At 35.5% G+C, this 22,532-nt stretch overlaps 1 protein-coding gene across 1 annotated transcript in view; it reads left to right on the top strand.

The window, feature by feature from the left end:
* Nucleotides 1–22,532, top strand: part of LOC149787586 (Fanconi anemia group D2 protein-like) — a 172,877-nt gene that overhangs the window by 99,490 nt on the left and 50,855 nt on the right. The window contains exons 30-37 of the mRNA XM_089973764.1: nt 1,710–1,791; nt 8,199–8,315; nt 10,084–10,212; nt 11,388–11,506; nt 12,103–12,216; nt 14,909–15,036; nt 17,530–17,629; nt 21,089–21,217. Of these exons, the coding sequence (XP_089829890.1) occupies nt 1,710–1,791; nt 8,199–8,315; nt 10,084–10,212; nt 11,388–11,506; nt 12,103–12,216; nt 14,909–15,036; nt 17,530–17,629; nt 21,089–21,217 (918 nt within the window). The remainder of the gene's footprint in view (nt 1–1,709; nt 1,792–8,198; nt 8,316–10,083; nt 10,213–11,387; nt 11,507–12,102; nt 12,217–14,908; nt 15,037–17,529; nt 17,630–21,088; nt 21,218–22,532) is intronic.

Consider the following 22,532-nt stretch of genomic DNA (forward strand, 5'->3'; position numbering starts at 1 on the left):
TTCCCAGGAATTTTTTCAACACACTGGATAGACATTATGTCAATGTGTTACACATCTGAATTGGGTTGTTGTGATCCACTTCCCAGGATCTTTTAACACTGGAAAGACATTATGTCAATGTGTTGCACATCTGAATTGGGTTGTTGTGATCCACTTCCCAGGATTTTTTTAACACTGGATATAAATTATGTCAGTGTGTTGCACATCTCAATTGGGTGGTTGTGATCCACTTCCCAGGATTTTGTCAACATTGGATAGAAATGATGTTGTGAGTTTAATTCGTTTACTTTTCACCTGTGCCCACCAAATTTGCGGTGTAATAAATGTGTGTTACACACAAAACTGTTTTTTACTGTGACCTACTATTTAAGGTTTATTTTTTATACAGTGAAACCTGTCCTAACAGATGTATTTCCATAGCAAACAACTGGTCATAATGGCCATTCTAAATTCCCCCTGGCAAATTTCATATATGAATGTTACGTGTAAGCAGTCACCAGATTTCCGCAGTCAAAAGGTCAGGTGTTCCCAAACTCAACAATTGTACTCAACAACATACCTATCTGACCTCATCCATGTGTACACACCAGCAAGATACTTATGCTCCTCTTCTGACAATCGTATACTCATTATTCCCACTATGAAAACAAAGTCATATGGACAGCGTCCTTTTGCATACCAAGGCACAGCAACGTGGAATGAATTGCCCACTGAACTTAGACACAAAGACACAGTGATCACATTCAAGAGGGCTCTCAAAACTCACTTATTTCGACTGCAAGAACCAACTTAAAGACCTAATAATGTTTCCTACCTTAAATATTCTCAGCATGTTTTTTTAATGTTTTCTAATTTCGTGTTGTTTGTTTTTGTAATCATATCATTATATGTTTTTTATCTTGTAGGTGTTGTCTAATGTTGTAAAGCGCTTAGAGCTTCCAAAGATTAGGCGCTATACAAAGTCCTCATTATTATTATTATTATTATTTATTCTGCATTAAGCAGTCACTGTTACCACTCACATTAGCTGACTGTCTTTTGATCTCAGTGAGTTGAGCAACTGGCTTGCAGATATTGTTTTTGATGTGTGGTTTGCTGTTTCCAAGTGTAATTTATACATGTTGGCCAAGCAACGATTCTGTCTACTGTTTTATAGCCATATAGTAAGCAGGATACATTAATCTTGTGTGAGACATAAATTTGGGAGTGGACATGTATGTGTATTTTATGATTGTATTGAAGAATGCACATAAAACAATCATGATTATTTAATAATGATAATAATAATAATAATAATAATAATAATAATAATAATAATGATAATGATAATAATAATAATAAGTAATAATAAAAACAACAACAACAAATTTGTTGTGGGTATTTTATATAAAAAAAAACTGATTTTTGTATTGAGGTCATCCATGGGTGGCCCCTATTAAGAAGTCTGATTTAGCTTGTTATGAGTGTCGTCTTGAATCACAGTGTTTATATACCAAAACACAAATATTAATATAAATACAGAATGTAGTCCCTGACAATAATGTGATATTTACATGTTGAAAGTTTTCTGTTTTTGCTTCATTGCTTTGGTTTAATTAAGTCTAGAAAATTGAAAAGATATATAAAGTTTAATTCCAATAAAGTTTTGTATTATTAGCTGACTTTTCATTGGTAATCATTTATTTATATGTGAAATGATTTTGTTTTAGAGAACTAGACCTGAGTGTATTTACAATCCTGAACTGTGGACAGATTTCCAAAGCTGCCCTGGATACAGAATTGAATACAAAGGTATACTGATGAATTCAAAGACCATAACTTAATTTCTTAGCATTTTTTAATCAGTTTTTTCATCACTTTTGACAAATTTTAAAATGTACAGGATGGCATTCAGTATGCAGTGGAGGTGGTGAGAGAAGTCTGCTTAATAAGGGTTTTGGAAATTTACAAATTGTCAAGGAATGGCTAGTTTTGTAATTTATGTGCAATATTGATTCGCAAATGATCAAGTATGCAAGGAACATTCAAATTCAGTGATGCCATCAACATTCAGCCATTAACTCATTAAGCCATGGAGATTTTTGGCATTTTTGCCTGAAATGGGAGTAGAAAGTGTATTTTAGGGGCTACTTCTGAATGCATCCAAATACATCTGCTTTCAAGAGATTTTCCTTTAGCCTGATGCCTAGTTGTGTAAGAAACATCATTTTTCATTGGCTATTTCACTTGTGCTTGTGCAAAAGGGAAAAAGTTGGAGTTCTTTTTGTGTCCTGGCCACTTTTTACTCCAAATTTTTGTAAAGGTTCACCTGTCTGTGTGCAGTTCAGACTTGTCTGCCTTAGATCTCAGGCCAAAAATTCAGACACAAAATCCAATTCCAACAACATGCAAAATTTTGTGTGTAATAAGATTGGGTCTAAAAAAATGTTTTTCCCTCTGTATTTTGTAAAGCGATCAGAAAGTCCTGATTATTTGGTAGAGTTACATCTGTCTACTTCTCTGTAATACTATCCACTTTGGTGTATCTTAAATTACCTTGACTCTACAGAGCTCTGAAGTAGGGTACTTCCTCCTGATGCATAAATGTGGCACCAGGGATAAATGAGTTAATGTGTAGACATGATATCTTTAAAACTGGAACAAAATTCTGACCTAATAGGCTTTGTAGATGCTTTTAAAGGATCCTAAGACCCTATTAGATTCGGGTGACTGTGATCTAATTTTCAAGATTCCATGAATGGGATTGATTTGTATATAAAAAAAATTGTACTTCAGGGCACAGCAGCACAAGTAGGTTTTTTTTAGTGCCAAGGTAATTGGAGTAAAATGCATTGCCTAGCCCCCCCCCTCCCCAAATCAAACCCTGTCATGTGATCTTGAAAATTAGATCACAGTCACCAGAATCTGATGGGGTCTATTATTTGTTTGAAGGTTAGAGGATAAAGTCTGTGTTCGTAGCTTGGCCTTATAGGGGGTCTTTCAGGAAAGTAGAGGTAGAGAGTAGTGAGTCACGTTCCACCAATTGTAAATTGCAGCTGCGGTTACAGCATTGGCCAAAGTATGTTGAATGGTTCTGTTCAGTACTCGTGCTATTCTTGAGACAGACTCCCATGCAGGCCCTGATGTATACAAAGTGAGAAAAGATGAGCTATGTTTTGCCCGTTGGAAGATAGCCATAGAGACCAAGTCCAACATAGAAACTATGGTTACACTATTGCACACTTACTGCCGAGTGTCATCAAAGGCCATCAGTTCCATACATATGGAGTGTGGCTTTGTCATCCCCAAAGCAGTGATATCACTGTCAACTGCTGGGGTTACCAGATGAAATACTGGTGCATGGCAAGGGTAGAACTGCTAACGAACTGATGATGAAGGCAAGTCAGACTGTCTGTAACTCTACTAGACTGTGGAAGTAATTGAAGTTGAACTTTAACATTTTGTCATAAGATCAACAGATGCTGGAGCTCCAGGTTGTTGATGGAGTGGAGGAGGAGGGCAGAACTCCAGATCAAAGGCAGAAAACTTCTTCAATGGATGGCTCGGAAGACTGTATCATCCTGTGATATCACTTGAGAACAAGCAACATCTTCTTGGTTGCATGAGGTGGGGCTAAGGTCTTCTGTAATGCTTGAGACTCGGCTGGTAAAGAGTGACGAGGTCTAAAACTCACTAAACTCACTGAGCGCCCTGAATACTGCCTGGGGTTGCTGTTTCAGGAATCACTAAACTCATTGAGCGCCCTGAATACTGCCTGGGGTTGCTGTTTCAGGAATCACTAAACTCACTGAGCGCCCTGAATACTGCCTGGGGTTGCTGTTTCAGGAATCACTAAACTCACTGAGCGCCCTGAATACTGCCTGGGGTTGCTGTTTCAGGAATCACTAAACTCACTGAGCGCCCTGAATACTGCCTGGGGTTGCTGTTTCAGGAATCACTAAACTCACTGAGCGCCCTGAATACTGCCTGGGGTTGCTGTTTCAGGAATCACTAAACTCACTGAGCGCCCTGAATACTGCCTGGGGTTGCTGTTTCAGGAATCACTGTATTGGGTGCTAGACCTATTGGCTAAATCAGTGACTTTAAAAAGGTTGAACACATTTTTCCTTGGATCCCAATCATATCCAACCCATGGCCAATTTGTTTTCCAGTGTCCTTTAAATGTGAGACCATGGCATTCATCATACTTTACATCCTTGTTTGACTTCTGTTTTGCTGGGGATACATTTTCTTTTGGGTTTCTTTAGCTTTTCAGATTTCCCAGTAGATGAGGAACCAAAGTTAAAATAAATAAACTCATGATTCATATTGATAATATGTTATATTCATTGGCACAGAACTAAGTGTTGCAGCGCGGTTCACATTTTAGTGTTGTAGTCAGTAGTTAATTTGAACTTACTGTATAGGACCAGTCCTGCAGTATGTGTGAACACATTTTTTAGCCAGTCATTACATCAGAAATATCAAGTGTCGTTGAATGAGTCTTGAAATGGATGACTTTAGAATTGTCTCTTTCCAAGTAATCAGATGAATCTCCTTTGAATTAGATTAGACATTAGGTCTTGGGACTTTCATATTTATGTGGAAGTGTAGTCAAATTAGTGTTAAATAGCACCAGCTCACACACTTTTCTGTACACATTGTTCCAGTCTGAGTATCTTGTACACAGCAAAAAAGTGTTACTAGGCTTTGAGTAACATTGCTTGTACATAATTTTGCATATATATTTGTTGGCATCTTACACTTTGCTTAAGACTGCAGAGGAATACATTAAATTTCCATTTCTTTTTTTAAATGGGAGGTCCAATGGAGACTTCTGACAAGTTTATCTCTTTGATTCAGCTGAGAAAGTTGCATGTCCCAGATCTCAGACCACCACTATTTTCAGGCCCTGATCCTTATGACAGTCACTTGAGGTGGCAGTATTCCCAACTTCCTTTTGACCGAGTCAGTACAATCTGAAACATCGTCAGCTCCTGAACAGTTTCAGCTCTGCCATCACCCAGAGTGACTGTACAATCTGTAACATCGTCAGCCTCCTGAACAGTTTCAGCTCTGCCATCACCCAAAGTGACAGTACAATCTTTAACATCGTCAGCTCCAGAACAGTTTCAGCTCTGCCATCACCCAAAGTGATATTGCAATTTGTATCATCAGAGGCTTCCTTAACAAGTACAGATCTGCCTTCAACAACAGTGTCACAACTTGAGCATATCAATCATTGACCAGACTGCAAGGCTATTAATAACATGCTTTTTGTTGTTGTTGTTGTTGTGGGGTTTAACGCCATTTTGCAGCACATGATAGGCTATACATGGCGGCCAGTATTAATGGTGGAGGAAGAACCAGAGAAAACCCTGGAAATAACATGCAAGGCTATTAATAACATTCAAGGCTATTAATGACATGGTATTATGGTCCCTGTTTCATAGTTCTGGACAAACCATCACCACAAGCTGGTCATTCTTTTAATAGCTGGTACAACTTAAGCACCAACATAAGCCATCCTAAGATCATGTCCATTCCAGCTGCTGTAGAATTAGACCTATAACTTTTTTTTATATATACTAGAGTTGGGTATGGTGATATTTCATGGTATAGCTAGTCCCAGACCCACAATGTAGACAGCATCTGGCATTTGGTCATGCCACTTCCAGCTTCAGTTGTAAGTGACCTGTGATATCAGAACCAAAATCTGTAAATATGTTCCCCGCTGTATGGTCTTCATACAGGATCCCATGATAGCATTGAGGACAGGCACCAGACACGACCATCACTTGTCCTGGCTACATTTTAGCCCAGTGTCAGTTGCAGTGACATTTTCTGTACACACATTACCTGTCTCAGACCTTTGATTACTCTCAAAGTGACTGCCTGGATATCATTATGCCCCAGCATGGATGGACTCGGCCGTATTCATTGTCTCTGTCCATCTACTTCTCCAGCTTAGCTGTTGCTACATTCATCTTTTTCACACCACTCTTCCATGCTCACAAATACCATTGTCCTCCCTAAGTTCAGTGATGTCAAGGGAAGATTCTGATTTCTTGCACCTAATGAAGAAATTTTCCATTGTCTGCTTCAAGAGTTTAGTCTTCCTCTTCCTGTTCCATCTTTGGCTTTTTACTGATTTCCTGCATCCATTCATCTTCTAAATAAAAAAGAACATAATATTTTCAAACAGATACTACAGTTTGGTTGAGTTACTAAAATACTACTGAAAGACCCAAGCGCCAATAGGCCTTTCTTTTTCCAACAAGAACTCCCATAAAAATTCAACTTGGCTTTCTACAGGAAAAACTATGCTGGTCTTCTACACTGATGTTGACATTGAGATCATGGTCCTGGAAATATTCCTCTGTGTGCATGGACTAGAAGTCCTTTTTTGACATGCAACAGCTGGTTTGCAATGTTGTAACCCATGCTTAACTTGGCCTTCATGGTTCTTTTTCAGCAATCGGAACATAGTCTTGAACTATTCATTTGAATACCCTGCTGATTGTCATGCCTTGAAGCAAGTCTCAACACTCACTCTCTAGTTCCACAGTTGCTTCTGTTACTTTTCAGCCTGTTGAAAATGTTACATTCCTGGCCACATCTTTGCTGTTAAAAGACCACCACAAGGACACCCACAAAACAATATCAGACATGCATGTAGATTAACAATACATGTGCTCTCTGCCTGATGTTGACAGATTCAGTAAGCAGAGTGCACATGTCAGCATGTGACTATCACGTTAATATGTGATGAATTGGCCTTGTTGCTGCAACAACAGCAGGGTTTTTGGTGGTTCTTGGAATAAATATATAAAAATTATGTCCTTTCATTTTGCTTTGGAAAAAATTTGGTGTGAATTTCAGTTAATATTTCGAAGCTTTCATACAACATTGGATAGGGTTTGTTGTCAGCATCACATGATTATTGGACCTCAGATGTCATGGATATGAATGATGGGAGATTTGGGTGGTCATGTAACTAGCAACACAGATGGGGAAAGCAATGGTCAGATTTCCCTAATGTAGTAGTTTCATTTTGTCTTTCAACAAATGAAAGTTATAACACATGTTATACTTGCAATTTCTGAGAAGATAAATTATCTTCCTATGGATTTCATGTGGATTGGACTTGATTGTAATGACAGGCCAAGTTGGAATGACTTCCTATGGATTTCATGTGGATTGTACTTGATTGTAATGTCATTTAAGTTTGACTGGCCATGTTGGAAATGACTTCCTATGGATTTCATGTGGATTGGACTTGCTTGTAATGTCATTTAAATTTGACTAGCCATGTTGGAAATGACTTCCTGTGGATTTCATGTGAATTAGACTTGATTGTAGTGTCATTTAAGTTTGACAGGCCTAGTTGGAAATGACTACCCTATGCTAAGTCTGCACGTTTTTATTTGTGAATTCCAACTATTCTTTGGCAATGACCTTTGACCTCATACCCCAACATAATTGTCAAAATATCTCAAATGTGGTAGGAAAAGTCAGATGAAACTGAGACATTATCTTTTAAATATAACAAAACCAGTAAAAATTTAGAAAGCCACATTTTGAATTATGAATCGTAATATCCTAATTTTTTCTAATCCTGTAAAGGGGCAGTTGAATCTCTGGGATTTATACATTGGATTCAGAGTTTTATTTAAAAACATGTATGATAACATAAATAAATGCTGACTGTTGATAACTGAAACTTTAGTAGCCATCAGACTATTTAAATTTTAGTAGCCATCAGACTATTTAAATTTTAGTAACCATCAGACTATTAAAATTTTAGTAGCCATCAGACTATTAAAACTTTAGTAGCCATTAGACTTAAAACTTAAGTAGCCATCAGACTATTTAAATTTTAGTAGCCATCAGACTATTAAAACTTTAGTAGCCATCATAAAACTTTAGTAGCCATCAGACTATTAAAACTTTAGTAGCCATCAGACTATACAAATTTTAGTAGCCATCAGACTATTTAAATTTTAGTAGCCATCAGACTATTAAAACTTTAGTAGCCATCAGACTATTAAAACTTTAGTAGCCATCAGACTATTAAAAGTTTGGTAACTACAAGTCGACCAAGAAGTTCTGCTCAGATGCACAAGTTGTCATTATTTTGTGCAAATTGCTCTGATTGCATCTTATTTCTTTCTTTAACACATAGTGACAGATATATTATAAAGAATTATGATTTGCAGGCAACATCAGATATTGTGATTCAGCCACCCCAGTTAAAGTTTCTCCTTGACGATTTCTGTCGGAAGCTCGAGCATTCTCTGATAGCCTGTCAGTCAAAAAGGAGGACTTTCCTTAAGGTATTTTGAGGAAACTTTTTAGTGCTTGAATTGTTTAAGGTGACATTGTGGCATTGACTGTTATATATAGATGCATGTTAGTCATCAGAGTACCACAACACAGTGACCTACATTTCATGCTTTTGTGCCTGTTACTTGGTCTCATTTATTCAGTTTCCTAGGTTCTGTGTGTATGGCAGCAGAGTTTACTATGTCGATATTTTTAGAGTGCCACAACATTATGCCAAAGTATATCACTATGTTCTAATTGGCACACTCAGGCAGTATTGAAATAAAAGAAATAAAGTTTTATGACTGTTTCTTCATAAATACAGTTTTTACATGCTTCACAGAATTTATTAAAAAATAGAAGAAATGAAATTGCAACCTTGTGCCATCATCAAATTACTTTGACCCTTTTGTTCAGTATTCTCAGTAAACTCTCAGAGAATGCTGACATAAAAGAAATACAATTGTACATATGACTATGTTTTCAAGAATGCATCATCTATGAAATGGTTCTTGAATTTTATGAAGAAGAAATTAAATTACAACCCCATGTCAACATTAAGTCTCGGCAATCATTATGTTTCATACATCCTTGAAAAATTCTTAAATGTGAAGAGTTGCTTTGAAAATTTAATTAAAAAAAAAAGTTCCAGTATCCTTGAAAAGTTCTTGAAATTTACCTGAAAAAGTGCAAAATATCAGAACTGAATAAAATATATCACTCTTTAAATGATGACTTTATGTTATTTGCATATCATCCAAAAATAATAAAATCAAGAAAGTGGGAAAACAATTTGGTGGATCAATACCACTCAGCATGAATAGTAACACAGTAGCATATGGAGAAAGTCCTAATTCTGTAAGTCTAATGGAGAAAGTCCTAATTCTGTAAGTCAATTGGAGAAAGTCCTAATTCTGTAAGTCTAATGGAGAAAGTTCTAATTCTGTAAGTCAAAACAGTACTCCTTGAAACTGTAAAATCCTTGAAAAATAAATCTCCAGAGCTGTATGAACCAATTGATGATGATGCATTAGGAAGGGGATGCTGTTTGTCTATCCATCAATATGTCCATTATCATATCTCCTAGTTCAGTAAATGTTTAAAATTCAGGAAACATTTTCATGGTTTTTGCATTTTGAACCAGTGTTACTTCAATACGACCATATTATATGAGGCATCCATATCCTTTTAAGATGTGATAAAAATATATTTTAAAAAACTTATCTTTCAAGATATTTTTTAATAATTGACAGAGTACTGGATGAAAAGTTGACAGGTGGCAGTGAACTCTACCAAACTAAATTTTTTAGTGTTAACCCTCCAATGGGGCAACCACATCTTAAAATAGAAGAGCCCTTATGTAAAGTGCACAAAATGGTACAGATGTACAACTTTGGTACAGAATGATGGGCATCTAATCAGGGGTGGCCTCCCTTGAAAGGCCCGTGTACATTGAATTCATGAAGTGGCAGCTAATGGGGAGGTCACCTCCCTTGAAAGGAGCTGCTACCAGGGATTTTTGAAGTGGCAGCTAATCAGGGCTGGCCTTACTTGAAATGAGCTGACACAGTGAATTCACTTTCTTGATAGCATACCATTTGTTGGGGCTCTCATTGTGGCTTCATACCGTATATTTTAAGACCAAATGAATGGTTTTCCACCTCTAGAGTAAATATGCACCCCTGCTTATGTATGTATACATATACCCACAAAAAGATATTTTTTCTATATAACTGTTTTAATGAAAACAAATGTTTTTGAAGTATTTCTATTTCTTAGAGTAAGGGAGATAAGAAGGTGGGCTTTTCCAATCTCGACCAGCACTCTCCACTGGATATTGCCACCATTGCAGTAAAACTCCTCCCAGCTCTATGCAACCACTTAGAAGGAGTTGTTTGCTTCTTCCAGGTATTGTATGCTCGATGATCTAGTTTCTTGAAAGCCCTGAGGAATGTCAGATTGTTTCCCTTTATTTCTTACACTTTTGACTGATTTTAGGGTGTAGGATTTTATTATAAACATCGATGCAGAATTCTACTTTGTATTTTTGTTGCTGTCACATGGCATTTTCTCCAATGATACTGCTATTCACCGTAATCTTTGTTGATCAAAGTTTGCTGTGGAATACATCTTATCACTACTCCTTCTGTATAGGTGATTATTATGACATGAAATTTTCACCAGAGACATTTCAGATCTACTTTGTCCTAAATGAAAATGGTGGCAATGGTATTATCTTGAATTCTGATAAATTGCTTTTGCTCAATAGAGCATTAGTTCCTTCAGGGGACTCTTGTTCGTACTTAAATTTGTGGATTGAAAAGGGGTTTAAACAGAGTAATAAATATTCTTGGGGCCTTTAAAGTCATGTTTTCTATCAAATACAAGATACACAAAATAGGGATCTCATGTAAAATAGGGAATTCACAGAACAGTAGAACTTGTCTCCAAAGGCCATTCATTCATGGTCTCTCAAGACAGGTCATAACACTTTATAATAAATCTGTAAGTTGGCAACCTGGCCTTTCAAGACATATTTTACTATATATATAGCCAAGCCTTGAATGGTAAGAACAATATACTGTTATACACTGACTGTTACAGGGACTATGTTGTTTGCAGTTGGACTTGACTTATATGTTAGTATATATAATACATTACAGTCTACTCTTTTATACTTGTCGAGTCAAATTGCAAACAGCAAAGATCCTGATATGCCATAACAAAATGAGCCTGCAGATCAGGATCTATGTTGTTTGTGCTTGTGATTAATCCTAACAAACTACATAGACCCATATGTGCCAGTGAGTTATTTGGTGGCAGATCTGTGTCTATGTAGTTGGGCTTGTCTTAATAAGTGAGTTTATTTGGTATGCTCTTTTCCTGTCAAACATATATGTTTATAATATTAATTCACTATATTTTTTATGGGGTCCAGCTGTAATGGATTTTGTGCTTGCTATAAACCATTAATTTAAATACCAAAAGAAAACAATCTTCTGTGTTTGGAAATATTGGGGGTGGGGGCCTGTTTTCAGTATTTGAATTAAAATACCAATGATAATGTCATTTTTTCCTACCAGACAATGATAGCACAAAATGACGGCCTGATAGATGGCCCAGGCAGCCACAGTGACGAATCCATCATGATGGCCTCCTGTTGTCAATATCTGATACAGGCCATTCTTGACATTTTTTCTTGGTCAGTAATGCTTTATACAGTCTAGTATCTTTAACATGACCTCTCTTTATAAGGCTATAGCTTTAATATGACCTCTCTTTATAAGGCTATAGCTTTAATATGACGAATGGAAATAATTTTACAATAAAAAATATGTAGCAGTTTGCCTCTTGTGTTAAAAAATCTGGTTTATTATATGTCTTTGATAACAATAAATATTGTTGGATCTGTTTTTTCTAATAAAAATGATTCTAGGACTTACATGAATTTGTTCAATCAGATGTTTCAGTTTAAAGAGAATTCAACAAAGAATTGTCAAGCTGAGTTATATTAATAGCCATTGTCTAGAAAAATTAGTTTTGTACTTGCAAACTATTGGATATTTTATAATATGAATCACTGATATCACGTCACATATCAATTCATTATCACATCAGCACTGCTTGAATTATATGTGTTTCCTTTATTATTATTTTATTATATTTTTTTAAAATTTCTATGTTCTATTTTAAATGCCAGAACAAATTGACTTCTGTGGCAGCTTGGGCAGATGGGATATTAAGGGGAATTGATAATGCTTTTAAAAAGACATTGTATAATTTTTCATTTCTAAATAGGAATGGTTTCCAGATGCCAGAGAACCGGGATCTTCTAAAAGAGGGTCTAAGTGTACTTGTGCACAGAATCAAATCCAGTGGATCAACCCAGATGAGTTTCTCTGACCTTTTAATGTAAAGCTCATTGCATAAATCTTACAGAAATTTGTATAACAGTTTGTACTATTTTTAGCCAAGTTCCAGCCTGGCTGTTGTTTGTATGAAGGGCAAGCATTCTAGTATCAATATCAATTTCTTAAGACTCCAGATTCCACATTTATTTTTTTATTACAGCCAGATTTGGTATGATGGTATTTTGCAGTAAATCTTGGAAAATTTTGAAAACCAGATAATTTCATCTGTGGGTTAGATTTATGGCCCTTTTTATGACCTCGCCAGATGTATGGAAGGGACATATAGTTTTACTCGTATCACTCTATTCCGTTTCCACTCATTACTTTTTCCATAAGTATGGAAGTCACATAGTTTTTCCTCTGTCAATCTGTTTGCTTTCTGCTCATTACATTTTGTCATATATATGGAAGGGACATAGTTCCACCCATGTCAGTCTGTTCTGTTTCCACTCATTATATTTTATGGATTAAAATGAAATTTTGTGAAGAGGACATTTATGAGAGTTATGGCCCCAGTTGTTGTCAATTTTGCTTCTGTTCAAAATATTTTAAAGGAATTCATAGATTCAAATCAAATTTGGTATGAAGCTTTAGATAAAGAAGACCTATGGTATGTTCAGTTTCACCATTTTATGGCAAAATGTAAAGGGCTTGGGCAAAATGTAAAGGGCTTGGGCAAAATATAAAGGGCTTGGGCAAAATGTAAAGATCTTGGGCAAATGTAAAGGGCTTGGGCAAAATATAAAGGGCTTGGGCAAAATGTAAAGGGCTTGGGCAAAATTTAAAGGGATTGGGCAAAATGTAAAGGGATTGGGCAAAATGTAAAGGGCTTGGGCAAAATATAAAGGGCTTGGGCAAAATGTAAAGGGCTTGGGCAAAATGTAAAGGGATTGGGCAAAATGTAAAGGGCTTGGGCAAAATTTAAAGGGATTGGGCAAAATGTAAAGGGCTTGGGCAAAATGTAAAGGGCTTGGGCAAAATATAAAGGGATTGGGCAAAATGTAAAGGGCTTGGGCAAAATGTAAAGGGATTGGGCAAAATGTAAAGGGCTTGGGCAAAATATAAAGGGCTTGGGCAAAATGTAAAGATCTTGGGCAAATGTAAAGGGCTTGGGCAAAATGTAAAGGGATTGGGCAAAATGTAAAGGGCTTGGGCAAAATTTAAAGGGATTGGGCAAAATGTAAAGGGCTTGGGCAAAATGTAAAGGGATTGGGCAAAATGTAAAGGGCTTGGACAAAATGTAAAGGGCTTGGGCCCCTGTTTGGCTTGGAACTTAGCCTTCTAATCCTATTTCTGCTCAAGACTTTTGATGATGTCATGGTTTGAAATGAAACTTAGTAGGATAGTTTATGTGAAAGAGACATAGTTCAGATTAGGTTTTTTTTACCTTCTTGTGACCAAAGTTTGCAGAGTTATGCCTGTGCCCCCTTAAATTACATATTGTGGAGCATCTGTGGTGTATAGATACATTTCTTGCTTCTGTATAAAATACATCAAAATATCTGTGGTGATGCTTTCAAGTTCACATTCTGATTGGGTTCACCCTGTAATTTAGAATGAGTATTTCATGAAAATCACGTTATGATTGATAACCAGGAATTTCCATCACCATTTTTAAGAGTGTTGGCCCTTTTTGAATGTAAATCAATAAAATTAAGGATTTTAATGATTTGGCCAGTCTAGATTTGCATCATTTATTTTGATTTGCTGCCGGTTCCTTGCACAGTGAATGCTTACTGCTTTTTTCAGCAGGTCTTGCAGTCTCCAATTGAAAGTCAGCATTTTGAAACTAGCGTATCCTTGTACCAGTTTCAGATTAGTTTCATCAGCTTGCCTGTGGCGAGATTTGGGAGTTACTTTTACCATGACAACCAGTGTCACTGACTGACCTTGGGAACTATCTAAGCATGTTGTTGACAACAACTAATATGTTATAAATTGCTTCAAAATGTTATATTAATTGATACAAGGTATTTGAAAAATAATTAAGCCAATAGTGATTTTTCATGATTCACTAAGGGCTGTTCCATTTAAACACATGGTGCTCAGGGAAGGCACTTTAAAAAAAAGGATATTACATGGCACTCTGACTAATAAATGAGTTCATAAGAAACACAATGCTAAATTACACCTATGTAGAAAGTATCCTCTATGGTCCAGTGTATATTTTACTGGAAAGCTCTAATTTAAAATATTTGACTTCATTTTAAGAAATCTGAATCCCCAGGCTTCACCCTCATGTTTAAAATACTGTGATTTATTTATTTATTTTTTTGGGTAGCAAAACTTTATGTGGTTTTGCCAAAAGTAACATATTCATTTATACTTAAATTTTGTGAATCAGGATCCTTTGGCTTCCACAGATTGATAATTGTCTTAAAATTCTGTGTTTTTAGCAACCATGGAATTGATATCACATTTATACAATAATGCAGTATTCATGTATTTTCTGTCACTTGTTTGAACTGAGTAACTTGAATATTATTGTAAACACATCCATTATTAAATTTTTGGAAAATGCATTTTTTTGAATTGATCTTTACTAAATAAGAGAATGTCTTTCATAAAATGTATTCTCTATATTATAATTAGCGGTCTTAACAAAATCTGTTCTGGATGAATTTGGATGACACGTTTTTGCTGTATAATATTTTCTTTATTAGGTTGTCAATTTACTATGTTTTTCATTACAGTGGAGCTATCAAGTACATTGAGAATCTGATTGGCATTGTTCCTGATCTTACTACAGCTGTTCTAGTGATAAAACTGCTGATTTGCCTTACAGAGAAGGGAGAATCACATGACTGTGGTAATAAGTTGGGTAAGCCATCACATATCCATGTTTCTTAATGCAACATGTCATATGTATAAAGGAGAAATCAGGGATAACTCTTGTATTTGAAATTTTGAGGACAATCCAGTCTGGAATCCAATTTTTGATCAATGTGACTTTAATTTCTGTCCAGAATAGGACAGAGTTGTGGAAAATTAGAGAAGTGAGTGTGAGTGGTAAAGATTTTGAATGTTTGAAAGCAGACATTTTACTAAACCTTCAAGCCATATTATAAAAACAAAACAAATGTCCTTAAACTTGTTGAAAATACTCAACTTTTCTTTGTTTGATTCAATTAGTGTTGTCATATGACTTGGTTTTTTGCCATAGATAGTAACCTCTAAAATAGGTCACTCAGTGGGTGATTTTTGAGACTCAGTAAATGTGCTTTGAGGTCCCATATATGAGTCTGTGTGGGACCCCAGAACATCAATATCATCCAATTGAAAATAGGTTTCATATAAGCTTACTGAAAATGAATGGAAATTCAAATATGAATAAAAGAAAATGACTTATGTTTTCTTTATAGTAATTAATACACTTACAAACAAAAATGGTTGGTAGACTTAGCATTATCATCATCATATATGTACACACTTACACTCAAGCACAGTAACATTAAAAAATAATTTAAAAAATGTTGTCTTTAAATTTCATTGGATGGTGGAATATAGTCATAATCACATGCAGTTTCTACTGCCGTCAGTAGTTCAGGGTTTGAAGGTAATGCAAGTGTTGTGTAATAAACTAAAACTATAAATGTTGAGAGACAGCTATAACATAGTTTTCATCCTGTCTCAGAGACCGCTCCAGTGGCCTAGTGGTTAGAGCATCCGCCTCGGAAGCAGGTCATGGGTTTGAACCCTGGCCGAGTCATACCAAAGACTTACAAAAGTGGTACTAACAGCTGCCATGCTGGGTGCTCAGCATTAAGAGGTTAGTGTTAGGACTGGTTGGCCTGGTGTCAGGATAATGTTACTGGGTGGGACATCATGCTACATGTCTGTGGCATAATGCCCTAGTGTTAAACATCACTATACTGCCACACTGCAGACATCGTAGCTATATGACTGAAAAACTGTTAAAGCTATGTTAAAAATACAAAGCATGCACACACTCTGTCTGTATGTCTGTCTGTCTCTCATTTTTGAATATAATAAACACATTGTTTTTTTTTTTACAAAGAAAGATGCAGACAGAAGGCTTGTTGTGTACTAGAGCATTCATAAACATGTCATAGTTACATGCTGCTGTGATAGACTTATATAAAGAAGCAAACTAATTAGTCATTAGCTTAAACATATTGTCTAACCAACCATATGTATTAAAGCCTGGCACCAAATCATGCTAATTACACAGGTTTTAATCCAGGTAATTATTGTAAAATTATTAAAGTGGCTGTTGAAACAGTGTAAATAAAAATTGTTAAATTACATTTTGTTTTTTTCTTTTGATTAAACTATTGTGGCATAATTTTTGTTAGACAAGCACTGACTGCTTTGGTTTGCCACTAGAGACCATTGTAGTATAATATTTACATTGATCAGTATTACCTATATTCTTAATTTTTTGCCAGTTTTCATGTAAACAAATAGCATCAGTTCTTGTTCACCAAGTTTTTCTGGATATGAAATTATTTTGAAATTATACAGTCTGCAAAATGAATATCTTTTATCTAACGATGTTAAGTTTTACTAAATTTCAGGAGAAAATTTTATTTATCTGCAGTGGTGAGAGTATATGGATCACCACATATCCTCTGGGAAATTCAACCCATCCAGGACAAAAGGTTAGAGTGCTTCTTTTGCCCCCTGTATAGTTTGCAAGCAAGTGTTATCTTTCTACTCCTTATTCCACTCTCCACCCCATGCCCAGACAGTGACCCAGGGGTATAATGACAACTTCATCATATCTATGATATTTATTGCTATGAATGCATTTATAAGTTTTGTCAGGAAATGTTTCTGTAATTCAAGTTTTTTCTGACATCTGACATTTGATTCCTGCAAAGGTACCCAAGAAGTGGCATCATTTGTGATTGGTTGGTTAGTACCTTAATGGCAATTTGAAAACATTAATGGTTATATCATTCCACAGAAGTGGGTGCAAAGTGTCTTCGAAGGAAAAACAGAGGAAGCTGACTTGGGTAGGTATCAAACCCGTCAACCTTGGATTACGAGTTGAACACTACCAGATAAGCTTTCACAGCTCCCACTCAAGAGGTTGGAGTAAGAGATACGCTATTCTTGCCGATGGTAGCTCCAAGGGTAACATAAGTACAAAGTTTCATTTATTTTCATCCAGTGGTTATTAGGAGCTATGGCAACAGATGGTTTGATGGATAGACAGATGGAAGGTATTGTGTGGGAAAAACAATATCAACACTCAGATTATGTCATTTTCTCCCTCAGATGAAACTTGAAGAAAAAACATAGAATCATTCATAGCCAGTACCAAGTTGGTCCATACTTTTCATTTCAGCCCAATACTCAGAGGAGATTTTGAAGAGGGAGTGGCTAGGACCAGATAGAGAGAAAGACAGGGGGGCTAAGTACAGTGAGAATCTGCAGATGATTATCAAGTGAGTCTAGCATTGTAAAATATCAGTTAATTTTAAATGTTTCCTTTGTTTCTGAAAATTTGTTAAAAATTGTGGAAAAATGTGAACTATACTTATTAGATTCATACTTTGGATTACAACTGCAATGTCCAATTGACTCATTTGCCACATATTGTTATGAATTGTGACTGTTAATATCCTTCCTTTCTAGCTGGTAAATAGTAGTCATAGAGCATGTGCCAGTAGCCAATGCAATCTTCCCACAACGTTTTATAACATTACTGTAAATTAGCAAAATATAACACGCATCCAAGTATGATATGCACACATGTATTACCCACAGATTTTCCTATTGTGTGTTAAACAAATATTTTAGATTACCTGCTGATGTATAAAACTACCAAGATCTGTTGTTTTTTTTTCTCATTAAAAACATAGTTTAAAAAACCAGGGAATGGTGGATCATCCTATTACCATTGAACTGTAGCAGAGCCGTTTCAGCAAAACTGGGTCTCGTTTCTTCACATTGAGCCATCTCAAACATTGCATGATGATGCCACATGTACTCTTTCTTAAATTCAGGACCAAAGCCATACCTTTCCAGTACATATAATTCAAAATCAATAAAATAGTCACATACTTGTAAACAATTTCCAGATTGTATCGACTACACACCTTCCGATTTTGCAATAAATAATAATAACACTGGCTACTATTCGCAATGGATTCCAGAAATGTGAAATTCTTTCTAAGTCGACTTGTTTACAGGAGCTCTGAAAACGACTATGTCAGTGAATCAGACTCGTCTATGGCAGTTGAGAGATTTTAAGAAACACAACATTACTGCTTCATAAATTAGTATGTTATTAAAGTTAAGATGCTGATTTTATTATGTTGATCTTGTTTTTGTCATCTTTAAACATTGATAAATTTCACTGAACTGTAAAACATAACTATATAATCAACATTAGACTTGTTTACTATTTCAAGCTTGGTATGTTGTTTGAAATGTGAAACAAGTCTTTTAAAATATTACTACAATATGGTAATAAAATATTACTACGTGGTAAAATGAGTAAAATAAAATAAAATATATATAACAGGAGGACATATATACCCAGTAGGGGGTGAGTGTGGTAGGGAAAAACCTGGGTGACCCGTGTGTTATATTTGCTTATTTATGGTTCTGCTCATGTGTTTATAGCAAGTAGCCTTCTGAGCATGCTTGCTAAGCTGCTTTATTTGTTTAGATCTAAAGGACATGTCATCGAGGTCTTGTAGACATTAGTGCTGACGATTTCATGATAGGTCATACAGGTCTTGTAAACATTCATTACTGACTATTTCATGACAAGTCATACAGGTCTTGTAAACATTAGTACTGACGATTTCATGACAAGTCATATGGGTCTTGTAGACATTCAGTACTATTTCATGACAAGTCATACAGGTCTTGTAGACATTCAGTACTATTTCATGACAAGTCATACAGGTCTTGTAGACATTCAATACTATTTCATGACAAGTCATACGGGTCTTGTAGACATTCAGTACTGACTATTTCATGACAAGTCATACAGGTCTTGTAGACATTCAATACTATTTCATGACATGTCATACAGGTCTTGTAGACATTCAATACTATTTCATGACAAGTCATACAGGTCTTGTAGACATTAATACTGACGATTTCATGACAAGTCATACGGGTCTTGTAGACATTCAGTACTGACTATTTCACGACAAGTCATACAGGTCTTGTAGACATTCAGTACTGACTATTTCATGACAAGTCATACAGGTCTTGTAGACATTCAGTACTGAGAAATTGAATACACATACCTTTAAATGGTCATCATACACTTTTTATTTTATTCCTTGTTTAGCAATATACTTTGGAAGATAATTAAGTAAATGTCCCCCAGAAAACATATGACAAAATCCATGTTAAAATTTGTTGATATATTTACACAAGGCCAAATGAGGTGTGATCTAGTCACAATGAATATACATGTACTTCCCACTGGAAAAACATTAGAACTACCCCCTGCACCAGTAATTATTAGAACCTACAGCTGGTTTTCGTGACTCAGTTTTATGCCAGTCTGCCGTTATAAAAGTCTGTTGCAATCAGTTTCATCTGTTTTTTTTGTGATGATGACTAAAGTACAATACTCAACAGTCAGGAATCTTTAATTTTAAAGTGTAGAACAACTATTCTTATTTTATTTAAGGTCAGAAATGGGGCTGACCTTTTAATTTTTGGAGAGCATGAGGTGAAAAGGGATTTTTTAAGTCCAGATTTTTTTATTCTTTTACCTCAAAGATAATTTACATTTTACAATTAATATAATGGACATAATTAGTTTTCTTCTATTCTAACTCAGAGCACGGATTATTATTTCAAAGTGTTTAAGAGCCACAAATTATTTTTTATAAAAATCCTAAAATCTCCCCCTTCCAAAAATGAGATGGTCGGTCCCTAAAAGTGCCTACATGACTGTTAACATACTTGACGAGTGTTTAGTGTTGTTAACTCTATTAAGCTTACAAGAGAGAGAGAGAATTATGTTTGCTATCTTGAAAAACATGTAAGTCTTAAATATGCTACAGACATTAATGTGTCATAATCTGCATTTAATTTGGTTCTCTTTGTTTCAGAGAGAGAAAGGAAGAGATAGAAAATGCAAAATAGAGAGAAAAATTCTGTTTCACACAACATGCACATATTCACACACACACAAAATGATGTTTTCAACAATAGAAGACTAGCATGGTTACATGGGAAAGCCTGCCAGTAGCTTCTCGTGGGTTGGTGGTTCTTCCCTGGGTTTTCCAGTGTTCTTCCTCCACCAGTTATACTGGCCGCCATGTATAGCCTATCTTGTGCTGAAAAATGGCGTTAAACCCTAGAACAACAACAACAACAATAGCAGACAAAAACATAATAAAGTTAGTATGCATGCTCACAATATCACATGTTATAAGCACACTCTGCAGTGATGTTGTTACTGGGTTATGGGAAGATTGCTTTTGGCTACTGCCACATACTGCATGACAGCAAGTTACCAGATACAACATTGTCACAGTTCATAATAAGTGGTATCTGGGTCAGTCTAAAAAGGCAGTTGAAATCCACATTTGATATAGCTCTTTTATCTTCAACTGGTACCCATAGAAGAAAAAGGCATGCTAAAATAGGATAAAATTGCATAATGTCATGCTTTCTTGTTAAAAACAAAATGTACTGCAGGATATAAATGTACTATATGAGCATGGATCTGTTAGCTATAAACTTTTTATTTGGCTGATTGAAAATATTATCTTTTTATTTCACCTATATGTAGCTGTGTTGTTTAATGTCAAGTGACTAACGTGCACATTTGATGCCTTAATAATTTCATTCATATTTGTAATGTGCATAAAACTACACACATTTTGCAGGTTCACTGAATTTGTTTCAACTATTGTATTTTGAAGAACATATATAGTCTACTCAGAGAACCCCCTGGTTGCCATGGAAACTATTGCTACTAAAGGCATCCCTGAGCTGTTAGAGGCAGACAAAGACAAAAATGCTGGTTCAACCACCTATCCAACTATGACAAAGTAAGTTTCTATAACTGATCTTTTGCACTGCCTTTTTTGGCAAGTTTCATGCTGTAAATTCATTATTTTCCAGTTTTCTTGGATTTCACAATGGTCATGAACATTGAATTTAGATAACAAAAAAACAGTGATCCTTTTATGGAATCTAGAGAACCATTTCTCACAATTTTAGCACTAGTGAACTTTTTGTCAAAACCTTGAAAATTGATTACTCACAATAGTACATGAATTCAAAATATCTGTACTTTGACTGTTACATGAACTCTTGGACAGATTTGTATTTGAAAATATATATTCTACTCTCATTATAATGTCAGCATTGTTTGTGGTCACGCCTTGCATTACAGAAAGACAGGTGGATTATGGAGATTGGACCTTTTGACATAGACTCTTGAATTTTGGGCTGTAAATGTTATGGATTCAAGATTATAATGACTTGTGGAAAATAACTACATCATAGGTGGAATGAACCCATAATGGAAGAATTTTCTTTTTATAATGATGTTTCTTATGGTGAAAAAAGGCAGTGAATAGTGATTGTTTTGGCAATCAAAGAGTCCAGACATGTTTGGGGCATTATTTAGCGTTGAATGATTGGAAGCATAAAGGGTAACAAAAAGATTAAGGGTAGATTTTTCCTATTGTTTAAGTTGATGCTTGGATTTCAGATTATAAAAAACTTTTAAACATAGCCACAATAATTACATTTATTACAATTCTGAATAGAAATTATAATGTGATCTTGACATGTCCAAAAATGTTTTGCTCATTCTCTATACAATAATCTTTCTAAATTTTGATTATTATAGTCCATAAAATGACCTACAAGTTTAATAGAGGATTGGGATATAAAATGATGTTCACATACAGAGATGTTGATCTGGCCTATTTAATAGAGGATTGGGATATAAAATGATGTTCATATATAGAGATGTTGATCTGGCCTATTTAATAGATGTGTTAATGCTATTCTGAATGTATTGTATATACTCGCTTATAAGACAAGTCCAACTGCAAACTGCACAGACCCAGATCTACTGTCATGTAATGTGCCAACACAGTTGGGTCTGTGTTAAGAGTAATCAGAAGAATAAACAATATAGACCCTGATCCACAGACACATTATGCTATGGCAAATCAGGATCTTTGTTGTTTGATCTGACTTATAAGTGAGTATATCCAGTAATTTGAGAAATAGCAGCAAATACTGAAGATACCATATGTACTCGCTTATAGATCAAGACCAAATACAAACTGCAAAGACCAGGATTTGCCATTGCATAATGCATTAGGAGATCTGGGTCCATGCAGTATG

This window comes from Sinohyriopsis cumingii, chromosome 11 (genome assembly GCF_028554795.1).
Source record: "Sinohyriopsis cumingii isolate HCF-2022 chromosome 11, ASM2855479v2, whole genome shotgun sequence".
NCBI lineage: Eukaryota > Metazoa > Mollusca > Bivalvia > Unionida > Unionidae > Sinohyriopsis > Sinohyriopsis cumingii.